The sequence below is a fragment of the Mustela erminea genome, chromosome 18, assembly GCF_009829155.1.
Source record: "Mustela erminea isolate mMusErm1 chromosome 18, mMusErm1.Pri, whole genome shotgun sequence".
In the NCBI taxonomy this organism is placed as follows: domain Eukaryota; kingdom Metazoa; phylum Chordata; class Mammalia; order Carnivora; family Mustelidae; genus Mustela; species Mustela erminea.
The window spans coordinates 31140299-31165846 of NC_045631.1; the positions used below are offsets into that span (position 1 = coordinate 31140299).

A 25548-nucleotide genomic window follows, 5' to 3' on the forward strand; every position below is an offset into this window, starting at 1 on the left:
TTCAGTATCGTGGTGTCTTAAATATATAAAGTTAGTTATTACTGTCTAGTATTGATAAAAATTATTTACATAACCTATTTATTTGAAGTTGTTTTTTTTTAAATGCCATTTTTCAGTTCTATTCTCCCTTTCTAATCCCCTGAGGATGATCATGCTTCCTTCAGAGTACCCTGTATCCCTCTGATGAGGAATCAACACCCCATATAAACCCTCATCCACAGGTTTCTGATGCCTGGTCTCTGGGATTGCCGTGTGTGAACAATGATCTTGACTACCTATTCCATCTTTAATTGGAAAGCTTTAAGTAGTACCTCATGGATAAATCAAGTGAACTTAGCATGTCTTCTTTGAAACAATCGGGAAGGGCGGTGGGGGGAAAGGAAGAATGGAGATCCAGGGAAAGTAAGGGGTTTGCTAAAGGCACACAGTTTGGGAATGAGTAGAGGTGCCCTGCTATCCTGATATCTCTAACCATTAGGCAATTCCATCTCCTTCTTGTTAGAATGCCATCGTTTGTGAAATAGCCAAATCACATGGGAGAATGACCCTGCTCTGATTATTGAGTGGTCTGCGATCCGTTCTACTCTGCAAAATTTTGCCCATCACTCAGAGTTCCTAACTTTGGTTTTTATTTAGAAAAGCATGCTGTTTACTATTCTACCGTCATCCATCTTTGTCAGCATCCAAGGCCACAACTCCAACTGAAAGGCCAGTGATACACTGCAGATAGAGTGCACCAAAGATAGTAAACTCTATATAACATTTGTATGGATTCCGAACCAACCAGAAATGGATTGGTGAGGCCCTAATGCCTTATAGTAGGCCAGGCAAAGAAAAGACAAAGAAGACATGACAGTGGCAGTGGTAGTGGGAAAAGCAATAGCTTGCTCCATTCCCCTTTCCCCTCTGCAGAGGTTGCTCACATCTAATTTAGGACAGGAAGAAATCAAGTGAGTGCAGGGATTTTGTGTCCCAGCAGAGAAGCAAAATCAGACTTGATTATAAGTGGTACTCCCAGTGGCCTTGGCGGAGCCAAAGACCAGCATGGGTAATAAGACCCTTACAATATCCCACTTGGAACCTGGTATGCTCTACCAACCATGTATCTTCATGGAATTAAAAGAAGGATGTAAGGCATATGGGTACAGAAGTCACGGTGGATCAAGCAGGGGTCTGCATGCATGTTCACCGTATGTCCTCAGCAGGTACCTTCAACATCACAGTCATGATGCTATGCACAGGCATGCTCACCCAGGATGGACAGAATGCTGGTAGCCCACTCTGCATGTCTAGCTAGATTAAAGACAAGATGCCTGGGTTTACACTTAGTATTATCAGCACGATAAGATCCACCTTTACCTAACCCAACAGGTATTTTGTAGGTACTCAGGAACCCGATTGGGAAATGATCTGATATAACAAAAGAATATTCTGTTTTTCATAGCTCTTGTTAGTCTGTTTGGCAAGCACATAATGTCCTCAAGCTTGCTACGAATAAAATGCCTAATTATCAGAAATGGGGCTTCCCCACCCCCATTCTCGCCTCTCCACATGGACGTGTATGTGCTTGTGTGCGTTCTTCATGGGCTGCCTGCAGCTAACTTTGGAAGATGCATATTTTTTTATATCATTTAAACCGCAGCAACACACATACATTTAAAAAATAATCAGTGAATTAGAAAGCCCCACATTCATATGAAGAAAGACAACAATAAATTTCACTTACCAGTTTAGGTTGTTCGAGGCAGCAGAGGAACAAGTTGTTGGTAATTGTCCAGCGCTTTCATTCAATAAATCACATTGGCTTTGCTTTCTCCTGTGGCTCAGCCTCTGCGCAAAGCAAGCGAACCTCCTTCCTATTCTGTGTAAAGAATAAAATGCGAACAGGATCAGTTCAGGCAAGAGCTGAAGTCCATGATCACTAAGCTACTCTTGCTGCAAAATAAAAGAGCAAATGATGCACAGGGAGGAAAGGGGAGAGGAAAACAGCTTGGCTCGAATCTAGGTGTATTCTCAGGACTGCAACCCTGAGAAGGCTTGGTTTCTCAACCTCTTGTGCATGTAGTAAAAGGATGCCATGACTTCAGTGTGTCCTTAGCCTATTGTGTTTGTAAGGTCCATTAGGAACGGCACGCAGGGACAACAAGCTTCATGGCAAACAAGCCAGAATCAGAACTGGCTGTCACTCAAGGATGAGCAGAGGGGCAGCAAGGCAGTCAGTTAGTTTTGTACTCTATCAACTGCAGGCAAAGAAATATCGTCTGGCATCCAAGAGCCCATCCAGCAATCTGTGACTGCAAATGATCGACAGCTCTCCTGGGACCACACACCCCCTTACTGCCACAGCTCCCTGGGACGAGCAGCACACAGGTGGCCACCGCATTCCTCCACCTAAGGCACCTGTGCAATCCTTTACAAGCTCCCAGCAAGAGCTAAGAAAGCTTCCAATCTGGTCGGAGCTGCTCAAGCATTCCTAGAGTTTTCGCCTGAGCAGGTTCTGAGGAAGTAGTCTGCATATCTTGGACTTAAGACATGAAGAGGCTCAGTCTTAGGAGGAAGATTCCAGTGCTCCTTTAATGCCGGCTACGTATGGGTGCACCTGCCTCCTTTAATGACGTTATGCCGTACATGACTAATGAAACACAGAGAACGAATTTCCTAGAAAGCCACTTATTTAGGCAGTTTTCATGTTTCTCTCTGAAATAAAATGGCAAATGACCTTCACAGGCTGCTTTTATGTTAAGGAGACATTGCTGATTGAGAGCATATATTAACAGCCCCCCTCCCCCCAGCACACAGATACACACACACAGACGTCCCTAGCAACAGCATTAAGGATCTTTCTAAAGATCTCTTCAGATTCTCTCTCTGCCAAATGAAAGCTTAGCTGCTATGATGACTTCAGAAATAGTTTTGGACCCTTCTACTAGGCACTGACTCTGGTATGTTATTTATACTGAGAGCCAAATCAACTCCCAAATTTTGAATGCAACTCTGTAGCAAATCAGGAGAAAGTCTTAGTTATAAACAAGAGGGTGGAGTGTTAGTCTTTTGGCCTGGTAATTAATTAGAATCCTGGGAATGGCATCTTGTGTTCCTAAAATCCTGCCCTTTCTAGAGACAGCATTTCATTCTGGCGGCTGACTCGTCCTAGACAAGTGTCTGCTCTGGAGTTGGGATCTGAGGCGAAACTCCGTGACTCATAAAATCTCCCATAGAGGGGCGCAGGTTAGCTTTTCACAATTGTCTTACTTTTTCTTTTCTCATTCGAAAGGCAAAATCTCTCTTTGGAATATTTTTTTTTCCTCTCCCTCTCCTTAGACTTATTTGTCCATGGAAGCATTGCTATGAATAATCTAATTTGGCAATATCCATGCCCTTGAGGTTCAGAAGGCTATTTTTTCAACAAGGATTAAGAAAGAGTCAGGCTACCCTTTTGCAGCTTAAGCCTAAATGATTGCCAGGTAAAACTTTATCCTTATCTCTAAACAAACTTTGACTTTAATGCAGATTTACTTAAATTCCGTCTGCTGGGGAAAGCCAGGTGACTGAGTCATTCTACTAAGGTTAGGGGCTGCCTCCGAGGGGTCATGATTCAATCTGCCGTGCAAACCTAAGGAGATGAAGCTTTAGTAATGGTGCCATCGCTTCCAAGAGCAAATGCCCAAGACTGAGTCATGTTATGCATCTCCTGTCCATTGCACTCATTCATCTATTCATTCCTCAATCCGCTCTTAACAAACAGTACTTAAGTTTATTAAGTACTCAGTCCTTGTGTCACATTGTGCTAAATATTTTTATAAATAATGTTATCAAAAAGCTTATCAACGAGAACTAGCAAAATTCCCTGTAATTTGGCTCTGCCTACCTCTGTAGCCTAATTTCTTGCCCCCTTCCTACTCGCCCTCCATGTGTAGCCTTTTTAAACGTCTTTCAGATCCTTGGACATGCCATTCTATCTCTCAATTCCAGAATCCTGCATATGATATTCTTCTGCCCCAATGCTCGGTCCCATTTGTCTGGATAACTCATGTACAGCGCTAGAGTCTTGGCTTAAACATCACCTCTCTCCATGATACTTTTCTGGCCCTTGGGCTGTTAGGCTCCCCACTTTGTGGTCCTAGAGCACCTTCTTGCCCTTCGTGATATCCATCACATTTTGTTCCACTTACTTGCTTTACATTAGCCATCCCTATTTTGCTCTAAGAGTTTAAGTGTGAAGTCTCCTATTTACTGCTCGATTTCCAGGATAGCAGGATTCCTGGCACATAGAAGGCATTCAATAAATATTTAGAGAGTGTTTGGTTGAAGTGCTTAGCATGTATCTGTTGAATGAATAAACCATTTCAAAGAATAATAGTGGTCTTATAATTGAAAGGGACCCTAAAGTACCCTTAGTGCCATCTAAATTTTTCTTGCCAACTGGCCATCCAGTGCAGTCTCACCTCCTCTAATTATTTCTTCTCGATTCATCTCAGCCCAGAGTGATCACACACTTATTTTGTCCCCTGCCCTCCAGCACTCTCACGGCATGTTCTCAATTTTTGTTTTCCAGCTGTTTCCCAGCCTTTGTTTCTTCTCTATAGACTAGTATTCCCCATAATGCCAAGCATAAGCCTGCAGTTATTTGATGCTTGATACATTCAATAGCAAATATTTGAACAGGGAGTTAAATGATCGGTCTTAGGTGCCTGGGTGGCTCAGTCAGTTAAGCATTTGCCTTCGGCTCAGGTCATGATCCCAGGGTCCTGGGATCAAGCCCCACGTCCGGCTCCCTGCTTAGCGGAGAACCTGCTTCCTCTTCTCCCTCTGGTACTCGTCCTGCTTATGTGTGCGGTCTCTCTCTCTCTCTCTCTCTCTCTCCCCCTCTGACAAACAAAATCTTTAAAAGACACCATCAGAGTTGCACTTTAGGAATATTACTCTGGTATTGGGGAAGAATGGATTACATTGGCCAGGCTAAGACAGGACTCTAATAATGACCACAGCACAGAGATAGAATTTAAAAACAGTTTTGTGTTTCTTTCCCTCCGCCTCCCCCCACCACCCCACCCTCCACATCATAATACCCGTGTTCTCATCTGGAACACTGAGAATGTTTGTTCCACACTCAGCACTTCCCCTCCACCCAATTCCACCCCCAGAGTTAGCTCACTTGCTTAGGTTATTTGTGAACATGTCTCACTAATTCAAGCTCCTCTGAAGACAGGGATTACATTTTAGTTCATCTGTATCTTCTTTCTTTAGCCGTTGCACTGCCTGGCCTGGTGTCTCTAGAGAGTTAAGTGCTCAGTCAGTATTAAGAAAAACACATTCTTTATGCAAAGTGCCGGATAAAGCACTAGGATGAGGCGGGGAACAAAGATGAGAGGTCTCTTTTCAATGATAAAAGGGCTCTCTTTAGGGAGAGAGAATCAGTACTTCCTTCCTAGATGCTTAGGGAAGATTCACAGAGAAGTTCGCGTTTGCACTGATCTGGCAGAATGAAGACCTCTAGAGGTTCAACAGAAGAGAAGGAAATGGAGTTGATGCACAGAATTCCTAGAATGTTTAGGGAATGACAAGCGATCCAGCTGGGCTGGAGAACACGTGGAGGGTAAGATCTAATGGAATTCCAGCTGCAGAAATAGGCCGGGGTGGGATCGGGGTATGTGTGGATTCGATGTTAGAGTTTGGACATTTTTCCTAGAGGTGACAGGGATTTGGGCAGGAGAATGGCAGCACCGAGGATTAAGCTCCCTCTGGTCTAGCCACTGAGGCCCGAGAACTGAAGTGGGGAGAGCCAGGAAGCAGGAAGATGTGGATGGCCAGGGCCTGTGGAACTGGAAAACAGAAGCTGACCGTCGGGCACACTCTAGAGGAGGACCTGTCAGCGGTGCAGCTGAGAGTGAAGGAAGATGGGAGAGGGAGTAAGCAAGAAGCTGAAGATGGCTTGAGCGTTTTAATTTGTGGGACAGCAGATGATGGCGACCCCAAGGATGCGGGTGCACAAACACAGGGCTAATGTAGGCATTCATGACATGGTCTGTGCATCTCGTGAAGGTAGAGGCAAGAGCAAGAGGCCAAGTCCTTGCAGCCATGTGGAAAGTGCCTGGACTGCTCTGAAGAAGCCATTCAATAGTGGCCAAAGAGGTCAGTTCAGGCTGTGGTGGACCAACTACCCCTGGCAACAGGCAGGACCCTCTGCAAGGGAACGGACACAGAGTCTACCCAGAAAGAGGACTTCCCATCTCAGAGTTGTGGAGCTTGGTGGGAGAAAGTCTAGCTGGCGATGAGGAGTTTGAGTCCTGGAGATGCTTCTCACTGGCTGAGTGACCTTGGGTAAGTTATTTTCTATCTACCAGGTCTCAGCTTTCTGACTTGGCAAGTAAGGGAGTGGGGCCAGTTACTTCAAAGGCCCCTTTGGTACTCTCCTCTGATTTGTGAAGTGCCACGTTGAGAATTTCAGGATACTTGTGAAACGAGGCCAAAGCCCACCAACATCAGAGGCTAGCAATGTCCACTCTCTCCTGCAAAACCATGCCCCATATTTTGAGAACGTTCATATATCACTGCAAATGCATGTCTGCCCTGTGGTTAGTTCTATGTGGTTAGTTTATAAGACATAAATTTAAATTGATCACTTTTTGATGACCTTTTTCTAACAATTTTTCACTCTTTTTTTCAGCAAAGTTGTTTTTTTTTTTTTTTTAGGGGTGCCTTTTCATCGGAGTCTCAAAATTAAATTATGGGAAGAAAGAAGCAGTCCCTTACTGTGGTCAGCAAAGAGTCTGGCCAGCCTACTTCCGCTCCCTAATCTCCTGACCTTCCTCAGGGCGCGGCCACTCAGGAACAGCTCTGATTCTTTTTTCAAAAATAAAATGTGCTACTTATCAAAAGCTGCTCAAAAGGAGACAAAAAAAAAAAAAAAAACCCAAAAACCTAACACCCCAGGGTGTATCTGAACATGCTTATTATGTGCGAAGTTGTTAGTCATGAATGTAAAACTCTTCCTCCTCCTCCCTCTCAATTACTAAGCCCCAAAGAAAAAAGGAAACAGCGGTGGGGGAGGGCAGTGGCTATTCAGTCCAAAGCAGACCTTTTCAAAAGGTGCAGACTGTTCATAGGCATGCTATTTCTTGATTATTTTGTTTTAAGCACCAGCTGACCTTTTAGACTGAAAGTAAAGGTCCCAAAATATCCTGAGAAACTCTCTTGCCCCCCCCCCCAACCCCACCCTGCCTAAGTCTCGGAGACTAGACTCATGACGTTCAGAAAGACTCTTCAAAAAGAGATGGGCCGTGTGACTTCTGCTGTGATTTGATGACAGAGTGTTTATCTGAACTAATCATGTGAGATTTTCCAGTGCTGGATTTTTGAGAAATGGGATTCTCTTAAGGAGGTTACAAACACTTCACTGAAAGCTTTCCAAGAACGGCTTCATGCCGCCTCTCAGCAGCCTCTTGCTGGGCTGTAGCACCGATGTGATAATCAGGGTCCGAGCTTCTGAAAAGTCTTCTTGTTCTGGCTGCCACCCTCCTTTCAGTCATCATAAGAATTCTCAAACTATGAATCCCCTATTGTCTGTGTGAGCCCAGGATCCCCCACACCATGCCGAGGAAGGAATGTGAACCTCCTAGGTCTGGTCCTAAGCCTCAACCCTGTCCAGCAGGTCACAAAGCCCCATTTATACTCGGCTCCAAAGTTTTATCATAATTCTTTATCTGCTCAGCCCCATATATCCTCTAGGGCAGTCAGGAGACGTTCGGTAATGAAGCCCATTTATCCTCATTTTCTCAATCGGCACACTTACGGTTCTAATATTTATGTTCACACTGTCCTAATTTTGAATGTCAAAGATACTATATGAGACAAGTAGCATTGCCAAAGCATAACTGAAGTAAGAAGCGTTCACCAGAGACGGAGGTGCAATCTGCTTTGTCATACTACCGATCAGTGCATCACCAATAGTTAATTTCAACAGCATGGTGGAAATGTAGGAACAAATACTGCCATTCATTCGACCCCTCCCATGTGGCGTGCAGCACCGGCACTGCATTCTCCCACTCTGCAAAGAGGACTATCCGCTTTTTACTGGTGAGGAAACTAAGGCTCAAAGAGGTTAATAAACTGGTTTCTGTGCATTTGGGGGCTGAGCTGAGACTCAAACCCAGACCTCTGACAAAGAAGCTCAAAGCATTTTGTACCTCTCTCCTTTGCCTCTTCCCAGAAATACAGTTTGTGAGTAATTTTAAATTAGTATAATGTAGCTATTTTTCATCACAAATACATAAAGAATTTTGAACTTAGGGCTGTGAAAAGGTTTTGGCCAACCAAATATGGAGATCTGTTCTGGTATTAGCACCCTGCTAGGTCAGAGTAAGAATTTGTGGCATATGGTTCACCTATCAATAGGTGGCAGTATTCACCTAAATCTCTCCAAGAGGAATCCGCACAGGTCACTTCTCCTCACAACCATCCCCAAGGCCATCTACGTTCTTTGATGCACTGGATTTTATCATAAAGAATAGCATTTACAATAATTGAGCTGCTAACTGGATCTTCACCTTGCCTTTGGAGAGTGAGATCTGGACTGTAGTGGGTTGTGTGGTACGGAGACGTGCCATCACAGAGACCTTGGGACCCCCCTCCATTCACGACATTTGTTTGGCCATTTCTTTGGGGGAAAGTCTTTTGTTTGCAACAGGAAGCCAAAGATGATTTGTGTCTTCACCTACTTTAAGGATGTTATGCAGAATTTTTGAATAATTTAAAAATAAAATCATTAATGCCCTAGGATTTGGTAATTCAGATGTTTGTAATTCAGAGAAAGTTTGCTCAGATCAGGATGATAAAGCAACTGGCAGACCTCATGGTTTCCGTGTGGTTTCAAAATCTATTTATATGTACACGCACCTGGCAAATGAATGAATCTTCACCAGGATGCATGAAAACTGGGTCCATAAAGTAGTTAAGTGCTCAATACACAAGTCAAAGTGGTCAAGTTGATGAGGTCAGACGATTGAAGCTTAAATGACCACTGGATTTCAGGCAGACTCTTCTCTTCCCCCTATTCCTATGTATCCTCTTCTCTTTTTTTCTGTAAAGAAAATCTTCGTATCAAAAATACCTTTAGTTAAAGTATTAGTACAGAATCTGTCTCTATTTTCCAGCTGCTTATAATAAGAGTCTGCCGGGTAGGATTTAGTTTTACAAAGTCAGGAAAAGAGGTGTGGTGGCTGATAAAAGTTAGATAAGCTGAGAGAGTCTTAGGCCTATTTTTATGTTGACTTCCCCATATTCATTTGGGATACCTGGAATTGATTGTCAGAAACGACCAAGAAGCAAAGAGATATTAGATGAGGAGTCCTGACTCTCAGAAATTAAGAAGGTGACTCAAGAAGATTCTCAGGAGACAAGGTTCAAAAGAATTCAGACTGGCTGGTGAATGAAGGTGGAGGGCCTCAGAGACGGCATCTTAACTCTCTCTTTTAGGTTTCCAGATGGAATGAGTGTCTTTCTCTCCTCCCACTGCAGCATTTGTAACTAAGGTTAGCGCGCTCTGTACAGTCTACCTTCGCTAGAATTACTTGAGGCCCCATTTCCCTTACTGGACTGAGATCTCCAGGACAGCGGGACTCAGGCCTCCCTAACTTTCGATTTTGCCTCTCAGTTCAAGGACCTGGGCCTTGTGTATGGTAGATGATGTGCAACACATATAGGTTTAGTTGAACTGAATTAGAGAACTCAGATAAACACATCTTACACTTCCCTTCCTAGATTTGAAGAAAAATTGCAGCTCGGGTGTTAGAAACCATGCCTGGGTCATATTTCTTGTTTGTCATCTGGTTCTTTCATTTTAAGATTGCATTGTAAGTGACTGCAGGCATATCATGCCAAAGCCCCAGAACCATTAGTTAACTGATTTTATATCCTTGGCAAAGCCACCTTATTTTGTAGGATGCCCTGACCACATGAAGGTTAAATGCAGAGGTAGGCAAAAAAGCTGTTACAAGGGACGTTAAGTGACCTGCATCTAGTAGATCATTCCAATCACTAATGTTTCCTGCTTTTGTGGTTTAGAGACCCAACCTGCACTGAAAAGCCCAACACTACAATGCTGTTTCCTAATGGTAGCTATCATTGTTTCCCATATTAGGGCATAGCTAAGCACAAGGGGACATTCATCTTCAAAAGCTTACAAAATTACATTCAACCCATTAGGCATATCAGGAGCTACTGCCATGCTCGGGAAGTGAATTACCCAGCTGAATATCACAGGCATAATGAAGCTGTCAGCAGCAACAGTGCAGTCGTAGATTGTCTGATTATGTGTTGACTATGCTGGCCATTCAGGGACACACCAGGAAGGAAACAGTTTTCATAGTGTCCACCACATTCTCAGCCCTGTCCCCAGCCTGGGTAATAAACCTGATATCCCTAGAAGCACATGGAAAACAACAGCAGCAGCAAACCACAAAGAGCATCTTCTTATTCCTGGCATGGCTGGAGTCTCTCCCTTCCCGTGGCTCCAATCTGTCATCGTCTTTAAAAAAATGACCATGACAAGGAGTGTAAGTTTAGATTCTGGCCCTCCAAACAAACATCTCACAATGGGCTTCCTCAGCCTTTGTTAACCTCAAAATAAATAGCAGTCCAGCAAGAAAGCTTTGGCTTCGTGGGTGGGATTTACACCTCTTCTTTGAGTCAAAGATGGAGGCAGGCTGAGTTGTTCCTTTCTGCACAAAGGTCTGCCTGAGCAGGTTGACAGGTAGTATCTCTTGACATCAACTGGAATCTTCTCAAAGAGTTTCCTGACTTGAAAAAAGCAAAAACAGGGGTGCCTGGGTGGCTCAGTGGGTTAAAGCCTCTGCCTTCGGCTCAGGTCATGATCTCAGGGTCCTGGGATGGAGCCCAGAGTCAGGCTTTCTGCTCGGCGGGGAGCCTGCTTCCCCATCCCCCACCCTCTGCCTGCCTCTCTGCCTACTTGTGATCTCTGTCAAATAAATAAAATCTTTTAAAAATTTTTTTAAAAAAATAAAAAATAAAAAGCAAAAACAAAAACCCCCAAAACCCACAGAAAAACAAAAAACAAAAGCCAAACAACTTGAGGCTTTCTCTTCTCACCTCTCTAGAGCTGAGCAACGCCCAGCTCTAACATGCTCTGATACTAAGAGGCTGCTAGAGAGGTTAGCATATAAAAAGAGTCCCTGCCACAAAGACAAAATGCTTTATTTCTATCCAGTGACTCTTGGTTTGTATTGGAAATAGGTTCTGATACTTCAGAACCAATGGACATGAACTTTCTTTCCCTGGGGTGCAATGAAATCTGCTTTTAGCATGCATTATTTACCAGGAGTGCTTGCTTTAAAAATGAAAAAGAATGTAGATGTATCTCATTCATTAATAGAGCTCTATATCTATTCAGACTTTCTTTGGATAAGACCAGCAAGATATTTCTATTGGAGGGGCTGAGGCTCTTTACGTCCTCACCAACCATACTGCACGAGAGCGTTGGATCCTCTGATTATTGGAGGTGGCCCCATGCAGTGGGTAGTAACTTGCATGAGTAATCTGGGTAGTTTTGGTGGTGAAGCAAACCATAAAGCAAATTCTTCTCTTTCCACCCTCATTTGTTTTTGTCTCCTGAGTACCAACCACAATGAGTTTCTGTAAATTCATCTGGGAATACTATTTTCCGCTTGGAGATTAAGTCCAGGTTTAAGTTGGATTCTAGACCCTAAGACCAAATTTCAGAGAGCATCCCCTGACCCTTGGTTAACTGATAAATAAATCTCAGGAGGTCTTCCCTCTTTCCAGGTTTTCCTTCTCCATTTACTTTGCAGCCCGAGAGTCCTTTAGATGATCCCTGTGTGGCTGGCTTAGGATCCAGTCTCCTGCCAATGGCTCACCTGCCCAGCCCCAGAAGAAACACCTCACCCACGTGACAAAAAGTTTATGTCTGTGAATTCATGACACCAAATCTTAGTAGAGAGGAGAAGATTCTTTGTAACTAATCACAGTGAGAATTCAAAATGCTGAAATGATCATTGTATTTGCACCTTCAAACTTGGGGATGAAGACCTACAGACGTCTGATAGGACCTGGCAGTTATAAAGGGGGTCTACACCATCATTTAAAACCTGGACTGCAAATGCCACCTTACCCACTGGAATTACTCTCTGCTGAAAGGGAAAACTTCCCCTTTCTCCTGAAAATGCCGGATCAAGTTTGCTGTACAAATGTCAGAAGCAAAAAAGCATTTAATGAACTGGAGAAGAAAGAAAAACCAAGGAAGAAATAAAAGGAAAGTTAAAGAGGTTGTAATAGTATTTTTAAAGAGGCTTTCAAGATTCATCTTGTTAACTTTTAGCCTCATCTCTCTTCTTCCTGCCTCCCCTCACAGACGTTGGCACAGTCCCTTTATTTCTGGCCTAGTTCTTCTGTCTCCAGACTGCTGCCCCAACTTTCCTTTCTTCACTCTTGTCCCAGAGTCTGAACCCCCATGACAGCAGACCCATAAGGGGTTGAATGGGGTACTCTGGCCACTTTGTAAGATTGCTCCACAGAGCTTTTTCAAGGACCGCATATGCCAAGTACTCAAAGTAATTCTATGGCATTGTCAGATCGACCGGATGCACCTCTCAGGAGAGCAAGGCACTGAATGGAATTAGAGGCTCAATGGCTTATTCACTTCATTCATTATTTGGGGGAAACTCCAAGACTCTGCTCAGAGAGGATTAAAAGGACTGCAACGGGCGCCTTCCATCAGGGCTGCCAATCTCACTGGGTCACCTTCCTTTTGGTTTGAAAGGTCACAAAGTCTCACTTACGACTTCATTCCTCCACATTTAAATTCAGGGTATCAAATACAACCACAGTTAGTTATTCCTAAGTGATTTACCTGCAACATCAAGGAAAAGTAGGGATTTTCATGTCATGTCAAAATGCATTTCCTTCTCAAATTAAAACACACACACACACACACACACACACACACACACACACCCCATTACATATTCACCGGCTTTTCCGGATATATAAGTGAGAAAATCAAACACTTGAGAACATTTACACTTTATCAGCCAAATACGAATTTTGTGCAATGTGGCATATGGACAGTAGAAACTGTGGCTATTTAAACCGATTAAATCAAAACCACATAGGCTATAAAGAATTATGTGTAGACTAGTGAAATACACTTGTCCCGAACAAGAAGAGTTTATTTTGAGCCTGGCAGCACTGAGTAGTTGAGACAGGGCAGATTCCTGCCCAAGGTGGCATCAGGGGTCATGCAAAGATCCCACACTTACAATGAAGTGATTTTGAGTTCTGCTTGAAAAAGAATCATTGCCACTTTCAGTTACATTAAAATCATTCCCCTCTTCCTTTCTCCACACCTATACCTTTTTCTGCCACACTTCTCTGTCCCACTTCCTTTTCTTCACTCTGTCTCAGAGCTTGAATCCCTTTTTAGGATCCTTTTTAGCAACTCCCTTTTCTCTGGGATGCACAGTAGGAAAAAGTCTAGGATATAGGCAATGAAATGCCTTAGGGACAGGATATGTGGCTAGAAGTCTTGGGTTTGCTACTTGTTAGCAGGGAATCTTTGGCAGGTCATTTGACCTCTGAGTCTCAATTTTCTCATCTATACAATGGAATGAATAGTAGTCACCCTGCCAAAGGCCTGGATAGATACATTAAACAGAATATTTTAAAATGGCCCCATAAGTACATGAAAAGGTGCTCAACTTGATTACCAGAGAATTGCAAAATAAAACCACAATGAGAGACCAATGTACGCCGTGTGGAATGGCCACCATCAAATGTTGGTGAGAATGTGGAACAACTAGAATGCAAAGGAGTGTGAAATGGTATAATAACTTCAGGGGACGGTTTGGTACTTTTTTATAAAATTAAATATGATGTACCTTGTGATTTGGCAATTCTTCCTTGGGTTTTACCCAAAGGTAAGGAAAAGAAATACCCACAGAAAGACTTGTAAGACTGTTTATAGTGGCTTTGGTCAAAACAGCCAATCTGGAAGAAGTTCAAATGTCAGCAATAGGATAACATCAGCAAACTGTGGTGTCATCAGTCTATGGAGTATTATAGGATGATAAAAAGGAATGAACTACGAAGCCACATAACAATGCGACTGAATGAGTCTCAAAAACAACTGCTACCAACCCCCCCCCCCCCACCACATTACATTGAGCAAAAGAAGCCAGACACAACAGAATACTTATGACATGATTGCATTTCTATGAAGAAATTTGGCAAACTGATCACATCAGGGATAGAAAGCATAACAGTGGTTGACTAGGCCTGGACAGTGGTCGAAGAAAACCATCAGGCATGTTGGAAATGTTCTATATTTGATTGAGGTGTTAGTTAGGTGGATGTATTCAATTACTGAAACATATCAAGCCAAACACTTAAAAAATCTATTCATTTTATTCCATGTCAATTTAAAGAAAAAAAAAAAAAGGTCTGCTCTAGCTCCTTTACACAGATGTTGGAAGACTGAATGAGAAACAAAGGCAAATGGAAAATGCCATGTACATCTTCGTTGTTGCCATCTGAGTGATAAAAGCAAACACAGACTAGGTTACGGGCAGGCACATGGAGATGAGCATCCAGAGGCCCTGTGCAGATCCCCGGATGTGAAGCCAGGCTGCAGCCCAAGGACGAAGAGCCATCCTTTTCCAACCTCAAGGCCAGGGCTGCTCCTAGTCTCCACGGTGCCTTTGTGAGAATAAGAAGAGCAAACCTCTTCCCTTCCCCTCACTATGGCACACAGCCTAGGCAGCAGAGACTAGAGGAATATTAGCAACGTTTTAGTCTTTGGGCCAGGTTTGTTTGGGCCAGGAGCAACTTGCAAAACTCTGCATGAGGGCTCTCTCCAATCTGTATACATTGTTCCACCTGCCTGAAACATGTGTCCCTGTTTTCACAGGACTGGCTTCTTTTATCCTTCAGATCGTGGTATAAATGCCATTTCCTCATGGAGGTAATATTCTGCCCTCATCCCCATGAATCTCTATCTCAACACATATGTCCAAAAAGGACTAATAATCTGCAATTAGCATTTCTTTATGGGGTCTTCACCTGTCTCCTCCATCTAGGACTATCAGTTCCACAGCAGGGAGTCTGCCTCTTGTTCAACATAATACCCCAAGGTATAGTACAGTACATAGCACAAAGTGGGTTTCTGCAAATGTTTGTTGAGTGACAGAATCAGCTAGAAGCCTGGGGAGGTATGAAGTTGGAAGTCAGTGACTTTCCCAGTGAGTGATCAGGTAGCAAATACTACACAACTGGACACCAGCAGGGGAACAAAAGTCTGGGGAGGACCATGGGAGGCCAGAGACCTGGCAGCTAGGGCAGCTGGGATTAGGAGCAAGATAACAAGAATGGCTAACAATATCAGGGTGAAAAAAAAAATACCATACTTTAGTGTCAGAATCTTATCTAATATAATAAATAATAACATTTTAGTAATGTGATCTTGATTGGCCATAAAACTTTTCTAGCTTGCTTCTCTGGAAATTCATTTTATTGGTTATCAGCATTTATAATTTTAGTAACTTCATTTTCAGCTGATATAATTGAAAGCAAATCAATTATTTAGTTACTCTTGGCAAATGCGAAATCATAGATACTTTTTGATAATTTTTAATTTTGAGAGGATCTTTCTTTTGATGAAATTATTACTGGACCTATTAAGAGTATTTTATAAGTAATAACAGTAATTATATTTTCAATAACTTTAAAATATCCTTTTTAGTACAGCTATGGTTGATGATTCTTGCAGAACAATTTTTCTGAAGATCAAACTCTTTATACAAGCCCATTTTGCATAATTCTAAATTCAATTTTGAATGTAAATGTATAGAGAGGCATTTTAATATTTCCTCTGACACTTCCTGTAACTTGTGTAGGCCATATAAGGAACTAAAAGTGGGGCTATCATTACAGATATTAAAAGGATAGCAAGGAAATACAATGAATAATTCTACAAACATAAATCAGACACCTTAAATGAAATAGACCCCTTTTCAAAAAAACAAAAACAAAAACAGAACACACACACAGAGACTACCACAGCCACACAATCCATCTGAAACAGATCACTTAAATAGTCTTTTAACTGTTAAGGAAATTAAATTCCTAATTTTAAAATATCCAAAAAAGAACACTGGGAGATGGAGAGAAGTAAGTTGGGGGAAAATGGACGGGGAGACAAACCGTGAGAGACTGTGGACTCTGAGAAACAAAATGAGGGTTTTGGAAGGGAGGGGGATGGAGGTTGGGTGAGCCTGGTGGTGGGTATTATGCAGGGCATGTATTACATGGAGCACTGGGTGTGATGCATAAACAATGAAAGCTGGAACATTGAAAAGAAATAAAATAAATTGGAAAAAAAAAAAAAAAAGACATCTCCAGGCCCAGATGGTTTCACTGGAGAATTCTATCAAATGTTGAAAGAAGAATTAATATCAATTTTACACAATCACTTGTAGAACACAGAATAAGGAAGAATACATCCCAATTCACCTTATGAAGCTAATATTACCCTGATAACAACACAACTAGACAAAGACAGCACCAAAAAATAAAACCACATAGCACAATTTCTCATAAATACTGGTGTAAAAATCATTAATCAAATATTAGCTATAGAATCCAATAATATATCCAACAATATATGCAACATTTATTTGAGGCATGCAAGGCTAGTTTAATATTTTAAAATCAATAAATATAATTCATATTAACAGACTGACAGAAAAAACCTCACCTGATCCTATCAATTTATACAGAAAAGTATCAGACAAAATTCGACACTCATTCAGGGTAATGATTCTCAGAGATATAGTAATAGAGGAGGCCCTCAGCTTGATAAAGAACATCTACCAAGAAATCCATATCTAACATTATAGTAAATGTTGAAAGATTGAATGCTTTCCCCTTAAGACCAGGGTAAGTCATGGATGTCAACCCTCACCACTCTTATTATTCATCACAGCACTGGGAGTTCTTATAGTATGGTAGAGCAAGGAAGGGAAGTAAAATCATACAGATACAAAAGGGAGAATTGAAACTGTCCCTATTTGCAGACAAAATGCTTTTCTGCACAGAAAATATTAAGAAATCTACAAAAGACTCCTAGTACTAGTAAGTAAATTCAATAAGGACACAGGATACAAAATGAGCATACAAAACCTAACTGTATTTCTGTATACCAACAATGAATATATAGACACTGAGCTGAAAATGCAATACTATTTACAGTTTGCTTCAAAAGTTTTTTAGACTTAGGTTTAAGTCTAAAAAACCTGTGTAAGAGTTATATGCTGACCATAAAACATTGATTTTAAAAAGTCAAAGATCAAAAAAAAAAAGGAAAAAGTCAAAGATCTTAAGAAATGGAAAGACATACTGTGTCCATGGATTAGAAGATGCACCATAGTAAAGATGTCAGTTCTCTCCAGGCTGACAGCTAGTTTTTAATACAATTCTTACTACCAAAAGCCCAGCAAGGTATTTTATAGATGTAGAATAGAGTTTTCTAAAATATAGGTGGGAGGCAAAGGAAGTAGGGTACCTCCAACAATTCTGAAAAAGAAAACTAAACTGGGAGGAACAAGTGCACTCAATTTCAAGACTCATCATACAGCTGCAGTGATCAAGGCTTTATGGTATTGGCAGAGGGACAGGCATACAGACCAATGGGACAGAAGAGGTAATTTAGAAGTTAACCCAGACAAATATGCCCAACTGGGTTCCTTTAACAAAGGTGCAAAAGTAACCCAACAGAGGAAAGATAGGCTTTCAACAAGTTGTGCTGAAGCAATTAAACATCCATAGGCAGAAAGAAAGAAAGAAAGAAAGAAAGAAAGAAAGAACGAACCTAAGCCTCACACTTGATATAAACATAAATTCAAAATGGATCATGAACTTCAATGTAAAATAAAAAACTACAACACTTCTAGAAAACACACAGGAGAAAGTCTTCAGGATCTAGGACTAGGCAGAGTTCTTAGACTTGATGCCAAAAATACATTCCATAGAATGAAAAATTAATAAACTGGATTTCATTTAAATGAACTTTTGCTTTGTGAAAGGATAAAAAGACAAGCTGCAGAATGGGGAGAGATACTTGCAAACTGCATGTCTGACAAAGAACTGGTATCTAGAATATATAAAGAATTCTCAAATGGGCAAGAGATAGAGACACTTTACCAAAGTGGATGTACAAGTGGCAAATACATTATAAGCACATGAAATTATATTCACCATCACTAGCCATTAGGGGCATGTAGATTAAAACCACAATAAGATGTCACTACAAACCTATCAGAATTGCTAAAATAAGAAAACAGTGACAATACTGAATGCTTGTGAGGATGCAGAGAAAGTAGATCACTCACGTTGCCAGTAGGAATGTAAAATGATGGTCATTCTGGAAAACTGGCAATTTTTTAAAAAAAAATTGAAAATGACACCAGCCTATGTCCCAGCAATTGCACTACAAGGCATTTATCTCAGAGAAATGAAGACAAGTTTTGGCGGTACATGAATGTTTATAGCAGCTTCATTCATAATAGCCTCAAACTGGGAACAAACTAGATATCCTTCAATGGATGAATGGTTAAACAAACATCCATAATACAGAATACTACTCAGCAATAACAAGGAATAGACTTCAGTTACAACAACCTGGATAAATTTCCAGAGAATTTTTTGCCGAGTGAAATAGTCAATCTTAAATACTTATGATTCCATTTAACTGCAAAATGGAGAAGGGATTAGTGGTTGTCAGGGGTTAAGGAGGGAGTGGGTATGGTTGTCAAAGGACAACAGGGAGGATCTTTGTGATGACAGAAACATTGTTTCTGGACTGTATCAGTATCAATAACCTGGTATTGATATTGTTGTCATAAGACCCAAGAGGTTATGGGGAAGGGGGCTGGGTAAAGGGCACTTCGGTTTGCCTTGTGTTCTTTCTTTCTTTTTTTTTTTTAGAGATTTTATTTATTTATTTGACAGACAAATCACAAGTAGGCAGAGAGCGGGGCGGGAAGCAGGCTCCCTGTTGAGCAGAGAGCCCGATGCGGGTCTTGATCCCAGGACCTTAGGATCATGACCTGAGCCAAAGGCAGAGGCTTTAACCAACTGAGCCACCCAGGTGCCCCTGCCTTGTGTTATTTCTTACAACAGCATTTGAAAATACAGTTATCTCAAAATTGTAAGTTTAATAAAAAAGCTGATCAGCTATGAAAATAGCATGCTTCATTCAGTAGCCTGATACTTAACCTCCTTTCAGAGTGCCTCCATTTGTGGTTCTGTAGCACGAGAGCAGACATGAGCATGGAAGTGTGGTTCTGGGAACCCCACAGCTATGTATACCCTGCATGGTGGCACTCTGGCGCAGAGCAGCAGAGATATTTTGTACAAACCAGTTCTCCAGTGGCCAGAGGGCATGCTACCCAATTTACTGCTTACCCAGGATCTGGTGCAGGGCTTTGCACAAAATTAAAAATCAGTCAGTAGCTCCTGAATGTAATATTATAGAAAAGGATATTTTCAGAAATCCACTATTTTGTCTCAGAGTTGGACTGTGTTGGTTGTTCCTCAAATCTAATGTAATTGTTGGCTCTCAGATCCCCTAGCAATGAAATACACGAAGAAGATAAAGTTACTTGTCTGAAAATTTGGTATCCAACTTACTCAGAAATCAAAGGAACTAGAAAGCCAAAGGAAGCGGCCTTATATAGGAGACAGGACACGGTTGTGAATTTTTTAACCCAATAAATCCATTCTTGAGACATTATCCTATGGCCCTTCGTATGCAAATGCGCAATCACATATAACCAGTGCACATTGCATTGTAGTAGTGCTTCTGGTTGTCAGAAGTTGGAATAAAATATTCAAGAGGTTTAAATATACCATAGCAATCCTTATAATGGAATATCATGCAACTCTTAAAAAGGATCTGGTAGATATGCATTATTGAAATAGAAAGACATTCAAGAAGAAATTTTATTTTATTTTATTTTTAAAGATTTTATTTATTTATTTGACAAAGAGAGATCACAAGTAGGCAGAGATGCAGGCAGAGAGAGAGAGAGAGGAGGAGGAAGCAGGGTCCCTGCTGAGCAGAGAGGCTGATGCAGGGCTCAATCCCAGGACCCTGAGATCATGACCTGAGCCAAAGGCAGAGGCTTTAACCCACTGAGCCACCCAGGTGCCCCAAGAAGAAATTTTAAAAGCAAGCTCCAAAACAGACCTAGGCTACGGGAGGTTGTTAGATTTTTGACTTGCACACTTACCTACAACTTCTCAATGGTCATATAAAAAACTTCCCGGTCATGAGGCCCCATCGACTCAATGAATTTCCAAGACTGGCCTCTTCGTATCATTTCCTATTCTCATCCAACGTCCAAAATAAAGGCAACATGCAGTTTCAGTACCTTGGCTTGGTGTTGGTGTTCTATAGACATGCCCTCCTTTTACCCTTCATTCAGCCACTCAGGGCTAGAATTTCACCATTCCACCTCTATCATAAGCTAGTTTAGTATAGAGAAAGGTCCTTCAAAGCTCTGAATCTTTATCATTTAATCCTCAGCTATTCTGCATCTATCCCCTTTTAAAAATGGCAGAGTCATCAGGGCATTCCTGGATGCGACTCCTTATCTGTAACTGTTTCTTTTTTAGACACAGGAAATTGTATGTATGTATGTATGTATGTATGTATGTATGTATGTATTTGTCAGACAGAGCGAGAGAGAGCACAAGCAGTAGGTAGAGGGTGAGGGAGAAGCAGACTCCCCTCTGTGCAGGGAGCCCAATATGGAACTCAATCTCGGGACCCTAGGATCTTTACCTGAGCTGAAGGCAGGCGCTTAACTAACTGAGCCACCCAGGGCAACCTCCTTACCTGTAACTGTGTTTTGAGAGATGAGAAGAGTCCACCAGAGAAAGCTTTGGCTTGGACCGTTACATTACTGAATTCTAATGCCATATAGTGAAAATGGGACGGGATAAGCCAGCATTTTAGGGCATTTTGAATTAAACAGAGCCATATGGTTGATCTGTCCTACACTATTACATGCCATGCCTGGTGAGACTCTGTGATCCTTAGTGTCCAGAAAGAGGCAATCCAATCCAGCTACCAGAGAGGAGCCTGACCAGAGTTCAACTCCAGCTGATGGTAGAAGAGGTGGCAGGGCTCTGAACCTAGATCTGAGGCTGGTCAAACGACCCTAGTTAGTCCCTCTTATGGCTGAGGTGCAGCACCGATGCATGGCACATTTCTGCCTGAGCAGTGGCTATCTGGGGATTATGGGAACCCTTTCCATGACAGCAAACTCAGTAACTTTGGAGCAACGCCATCCGAACAAAGCTTTGTGAGAACACTTCCTACGGCTGTTAACACATGCCAACTCCTGTTTTCTCTCTCTAGGGATGATGTGGAAAACTAGATTAGAAAACAATTACTATGTTGTGAAATTAGTGGTTTCAATTCTTTCAGACTACTTGTGTGCATGAACTTCTAGTGCTGAACACTGGGATTTGACTTAAGTGGAGGGACCCAAATTCTCAGCAGCAGACCTCCCAATTCAGGAGTACATCTAGGAGAGAGACTCTCGGCCTAATGGGCAAACTATCAAATATCTGAGAACTCTATCACAACACATTGCCAATCATTACCATCTGCCTCTGAAAGTGATCTTTCTCTCGCCTTCAGAGCCTGAAGGAGAAGCAAGATGCCATTTTTGCAAATGCATAGCTCCTTGAGCTTGTGTGTCTGACCCATCAATACTGACCTTGAGACTTTCAGTTTGATTCATTTTCTTTTAAAAAATGCAATTTCCTGTGTCTAAGGAGGGGGGAAAGGTTAAAAAATATCATTATAAAGGCTCCAAAGATTTTTGGGACATCAAATTGCTCTGACAAACCATTTTTATGAGTTAAGTGTAAAGGAAACAGAAACATACGGATTAAATTTCCCTTAAAATACACATGGGCTTAAAAATTAAGGGGGAAAGAAGGACTTGGCAATGTGGATTTCAGGCCTTGCCAAACCCCAACTCCTGAGAAATAACTTGAGATGCTTGACAAACCCAAAAAGCAGCTGGGTTTGCCCTATGCCCTCATTGAGCGACATCTAGAGTCCCATGTGATTGGAAGCTCTGTAGCTGAAATATGCTAATTTACAAGCTCATGCTCTGATTCTTCAAATTACCCAAAACAGTCCCTGTTTATAAAAGTTCTCCCTAAAGGTCTAGGCCTCCTCGGGTTCTCCTCGCATCCAGGCAAAATCACAGATAAGCGTTATAATTCCCATTTCATGGATGAAAACACAGAGCTCGATGGGGTTTAAACGAGATGGTTGGTGGCAGCTTTCTTAAGACAGAAAATTTACCCATCTACACCCTGCACCTGCCTTGAGAATAAAAGAGAATCATTGGTTCATTAAGTTCTATAATGGATGCATAGACAGATGCCAAGTATAAACTCCCCGTCGAGCACTGAGAATTCAGAGGGGTATGTATGAATTTGTATAGTTCACGCACTCATACATTCAATAAACATATGCTTACAGAACACAAATGTACTTCTGGGATCACAACAGAGAACAGAAATAAAAGCAGCTAACATTTATTGGGTCTTACTATGTGTTTGATACTGTGATAGCTGCTTACCAAGTAGTATCTCCATTAGTGCTCATTTGAACTTCTAGAGGTTGGTACTATGACTATCTCCACTTTACAGAGGAGGAGGGAGGCACAGTGGGATTTAGTAACTTACCCAAGATTGGCTAGAATGGGCAGATCTAGGATTTAAAGCCAAGACTGGTGTTAAAGACACTTGGATTCTGCCTTCAAGAACCCTAGAGTCTGCTTGGCAAGCTAAGACATATTCAATGTAAGTATAATAAAGGGTGACAAATGTCCCAGAGACGTTCAGGGCAAGGATTACTTTCTACTGAGATTAGGAAGGCTTTGTGTAGAAGACAGCTTTTGCATAAGGTTTGAAAGGATGGGTAAGATAGGAATACCAGGGGAGATGTCAGAGTCATTTCTGCCTGGAGCACTTCCGAAAGACAGGGATGAGGGAAGAAAGCCTTGGGCACAATGGAGGTACTGCAGAGAAGCACAAAAATCATGCCCAATGTACCTCTGACTCCAGTAAGGGCAATCATGAACCATCAACCCAAACAAAAGGAAACAAAGCCTCCAAAAGAAATTGCTCAGGCCATTTCACCTGCCATTGCCTAGAAATGGAGTCTAAGATGGAAGGAGGAGCCTGTCATTCCAGTTGGTTCTGACTCTGCCACCGTCTTGTGATGTGAGCATCTCACAGTGTGGAGGGATTTGAGAGAGGAAAGGTGCATATTTTTGCATAACAAAGACCCTAACCATCTTAGCTAGTAGTCAAGTCATTAGCTAGCTCCAGCGCTGGAGCAGTAACACTCTTTATTAGTGTTGCTGAGAGGCAGCAATTTTAACCCTATGTGACTTACTTTATTTGCTGACTTTAGAACTTAAAACCCCTATACAGATGCAAATCTACTCTATTCTGCTTACTTTGTAAATTGTAAAGGAACCGGAACCCTTGAAATTAACAGGGTCAAGATGTTAAAAGAATCAATCCCAACAAAATGTAAATTGTTCACATAAATATATGTAGAACCTAAAATTGTTACTCATACATGAAACACATTAACCTCTAAATAGATACCTGCTTAAAAACCCTAACTATCTGCTCACTTATGACACACCAAGCATAGACACTTTTGACAATTTGCAAAATGTTATTATTAATAGCAGGGGCTTCAAGACTTAAGGATGAAAAAGTCAGTAAGCAAGCAGCAGGGCTGAAAAGATTTATAGGGAGGTTGATTCGTCAGAATAAGTGATGAACAGTGAAGGTGCATGAAGAGTTACGTCTTCAAGAAAATGTGAATATGGTGTGTGTGAGTTGACATGATACACAGATGACAAATACCTGATAAATTCACTCCTACTTTTTTCTCTAAATGCAAAAGCAAGGTATGCTCATTGTAGAAAAAGCAAAATATATAAAAAACACAACAGGTAAATAGCAGAAAACAACAAGTATCAATAATCCAATCACAGAGAAAACCCATTTTGTCTCTTTCTATATTTTCTTCCATATGTGTATACTTTACATATTTATGTAAATTCAAGCTCTGTATCTGTGGTTCTCAAACTTTAACTTATATCAGAGTTGCCAGGCTATTAAAACCTGTATTGCTGTGGGTTCACTTCTACAGTCTCTGATTCAGGAGATCTGGCTGGGACCCAGGAATATGCATTTCTGCCAAGTTTATAGGTGCTGCTGCAGCTGCTTGTCCGGGGACCACACTCTGGGATCCACGGCTCTGTGAGGTTTGGATCACTTCATATTCCATCAGGAGTATTACAGTTATTGGAAAATCTCTTTTCTCAGGGCTGCATCATATTTTATTACATGATTTGTTAACCATGCCCTGCTGTTGGACAGTTCCTCCCATACCCATTGATTGGAGGCTGTCATATTTTTTATTACATGGTTGTATAGTCTTTATTAACGTATAATGTATTATTTGCCCCAGGGGTAGAGGTCTGTGAATTGTCAGATTTACACATTCCACAGCACTCACCATAGCACATATGCTCCCCAATGTCCATAACCCAACCACCCTATCCCTAGCCCCCCATCCCCCAGCAACCCTGTTAATTTCATGAGATTAAGAGACTCCTATGGTTTGTCTTCCTCCTGATCCCATCTTGTTTCATTTTTTCCTTCCCTACTCCCACAACCTCCAGCCCTGCCTCTCAAAGTCCTCATATCAGAGAGATCATATAACTGTCTTTCTCTGATTGACTTATTTCACTCAGCATAATACCCTCTAGTTCCATCCATGTCCTTGCAAATGGCAAGATTTCGTTTCTTTAGATGGCTGCATACTATTCCATTGTATACATATACACACCTTCTTTATCCATTCATCTGTTGATGGACATGTAGGTTCTTCCCATAGTTTAGATATTGTGGACATTGCTGCTATGAACATTTGGGTACACGTGCCCCTTTGGATCACCACATTTGTATTATTAGAGTAAACACCCAGTAGTGTGATTGCTTGGTCTAAGGGTAGCTCTATTTTCAGCTTTTTGAGGAACCTCCATGGAGGCTGTCATATTTTTAAGAAAACAATGCTAAGGTATAAGATGCACCTCTGGCCTTGAGACTTAGAAGCAACCACATCTAAGGCTGTGAGATAAGAGGAAACATTTACACTCTTACGGCTCCTTTGGATATTAAAAGATCATACTGTCCACACCACTGAAAGGAATGGTCCTGAGGAAATCATTTTAGATGTACGGCACAGACCTCAATAAGACTTGGGAAGCTAATGTCTCTCACAAGGCATCCATCACTGATTTCTGAAGTGGCCCAAATTCTTTCAAAATACGCAGAAGGAGAGGAGAACTAAGACCAAGACAGGGGTCTGCAAGATGGATGTCTGATAAGCAACCAGCTAAGAAT

At 41.6% G+C, this 25548-nt stretch overlaps 1 protein-coding gene across 2 annotated transcripts in view; it reads right to left on the reverse strand.

Moving 5' to 3' along the window:
* ANKFN1 (ankyrin repeat and fibronectin type III domain containing 1) overlaps positions 1-25548 on the reverse strand; it is a 489950-nt gene that overhangs the window by 154949 nt on the left and 309453 nt on the right. For both annotated transcript variants that reach the window (XM_032320627.1, XM_032320628.1), the window contains one exon: positions 1727-1861. In XM_032320627.1, the coding sequence (XP_032176518.1) occupies positions 1727-1861 (135 nt within the window). The remainder of the gene's footprint in view (positions 1-1726; positions 1862-25548) is intronic.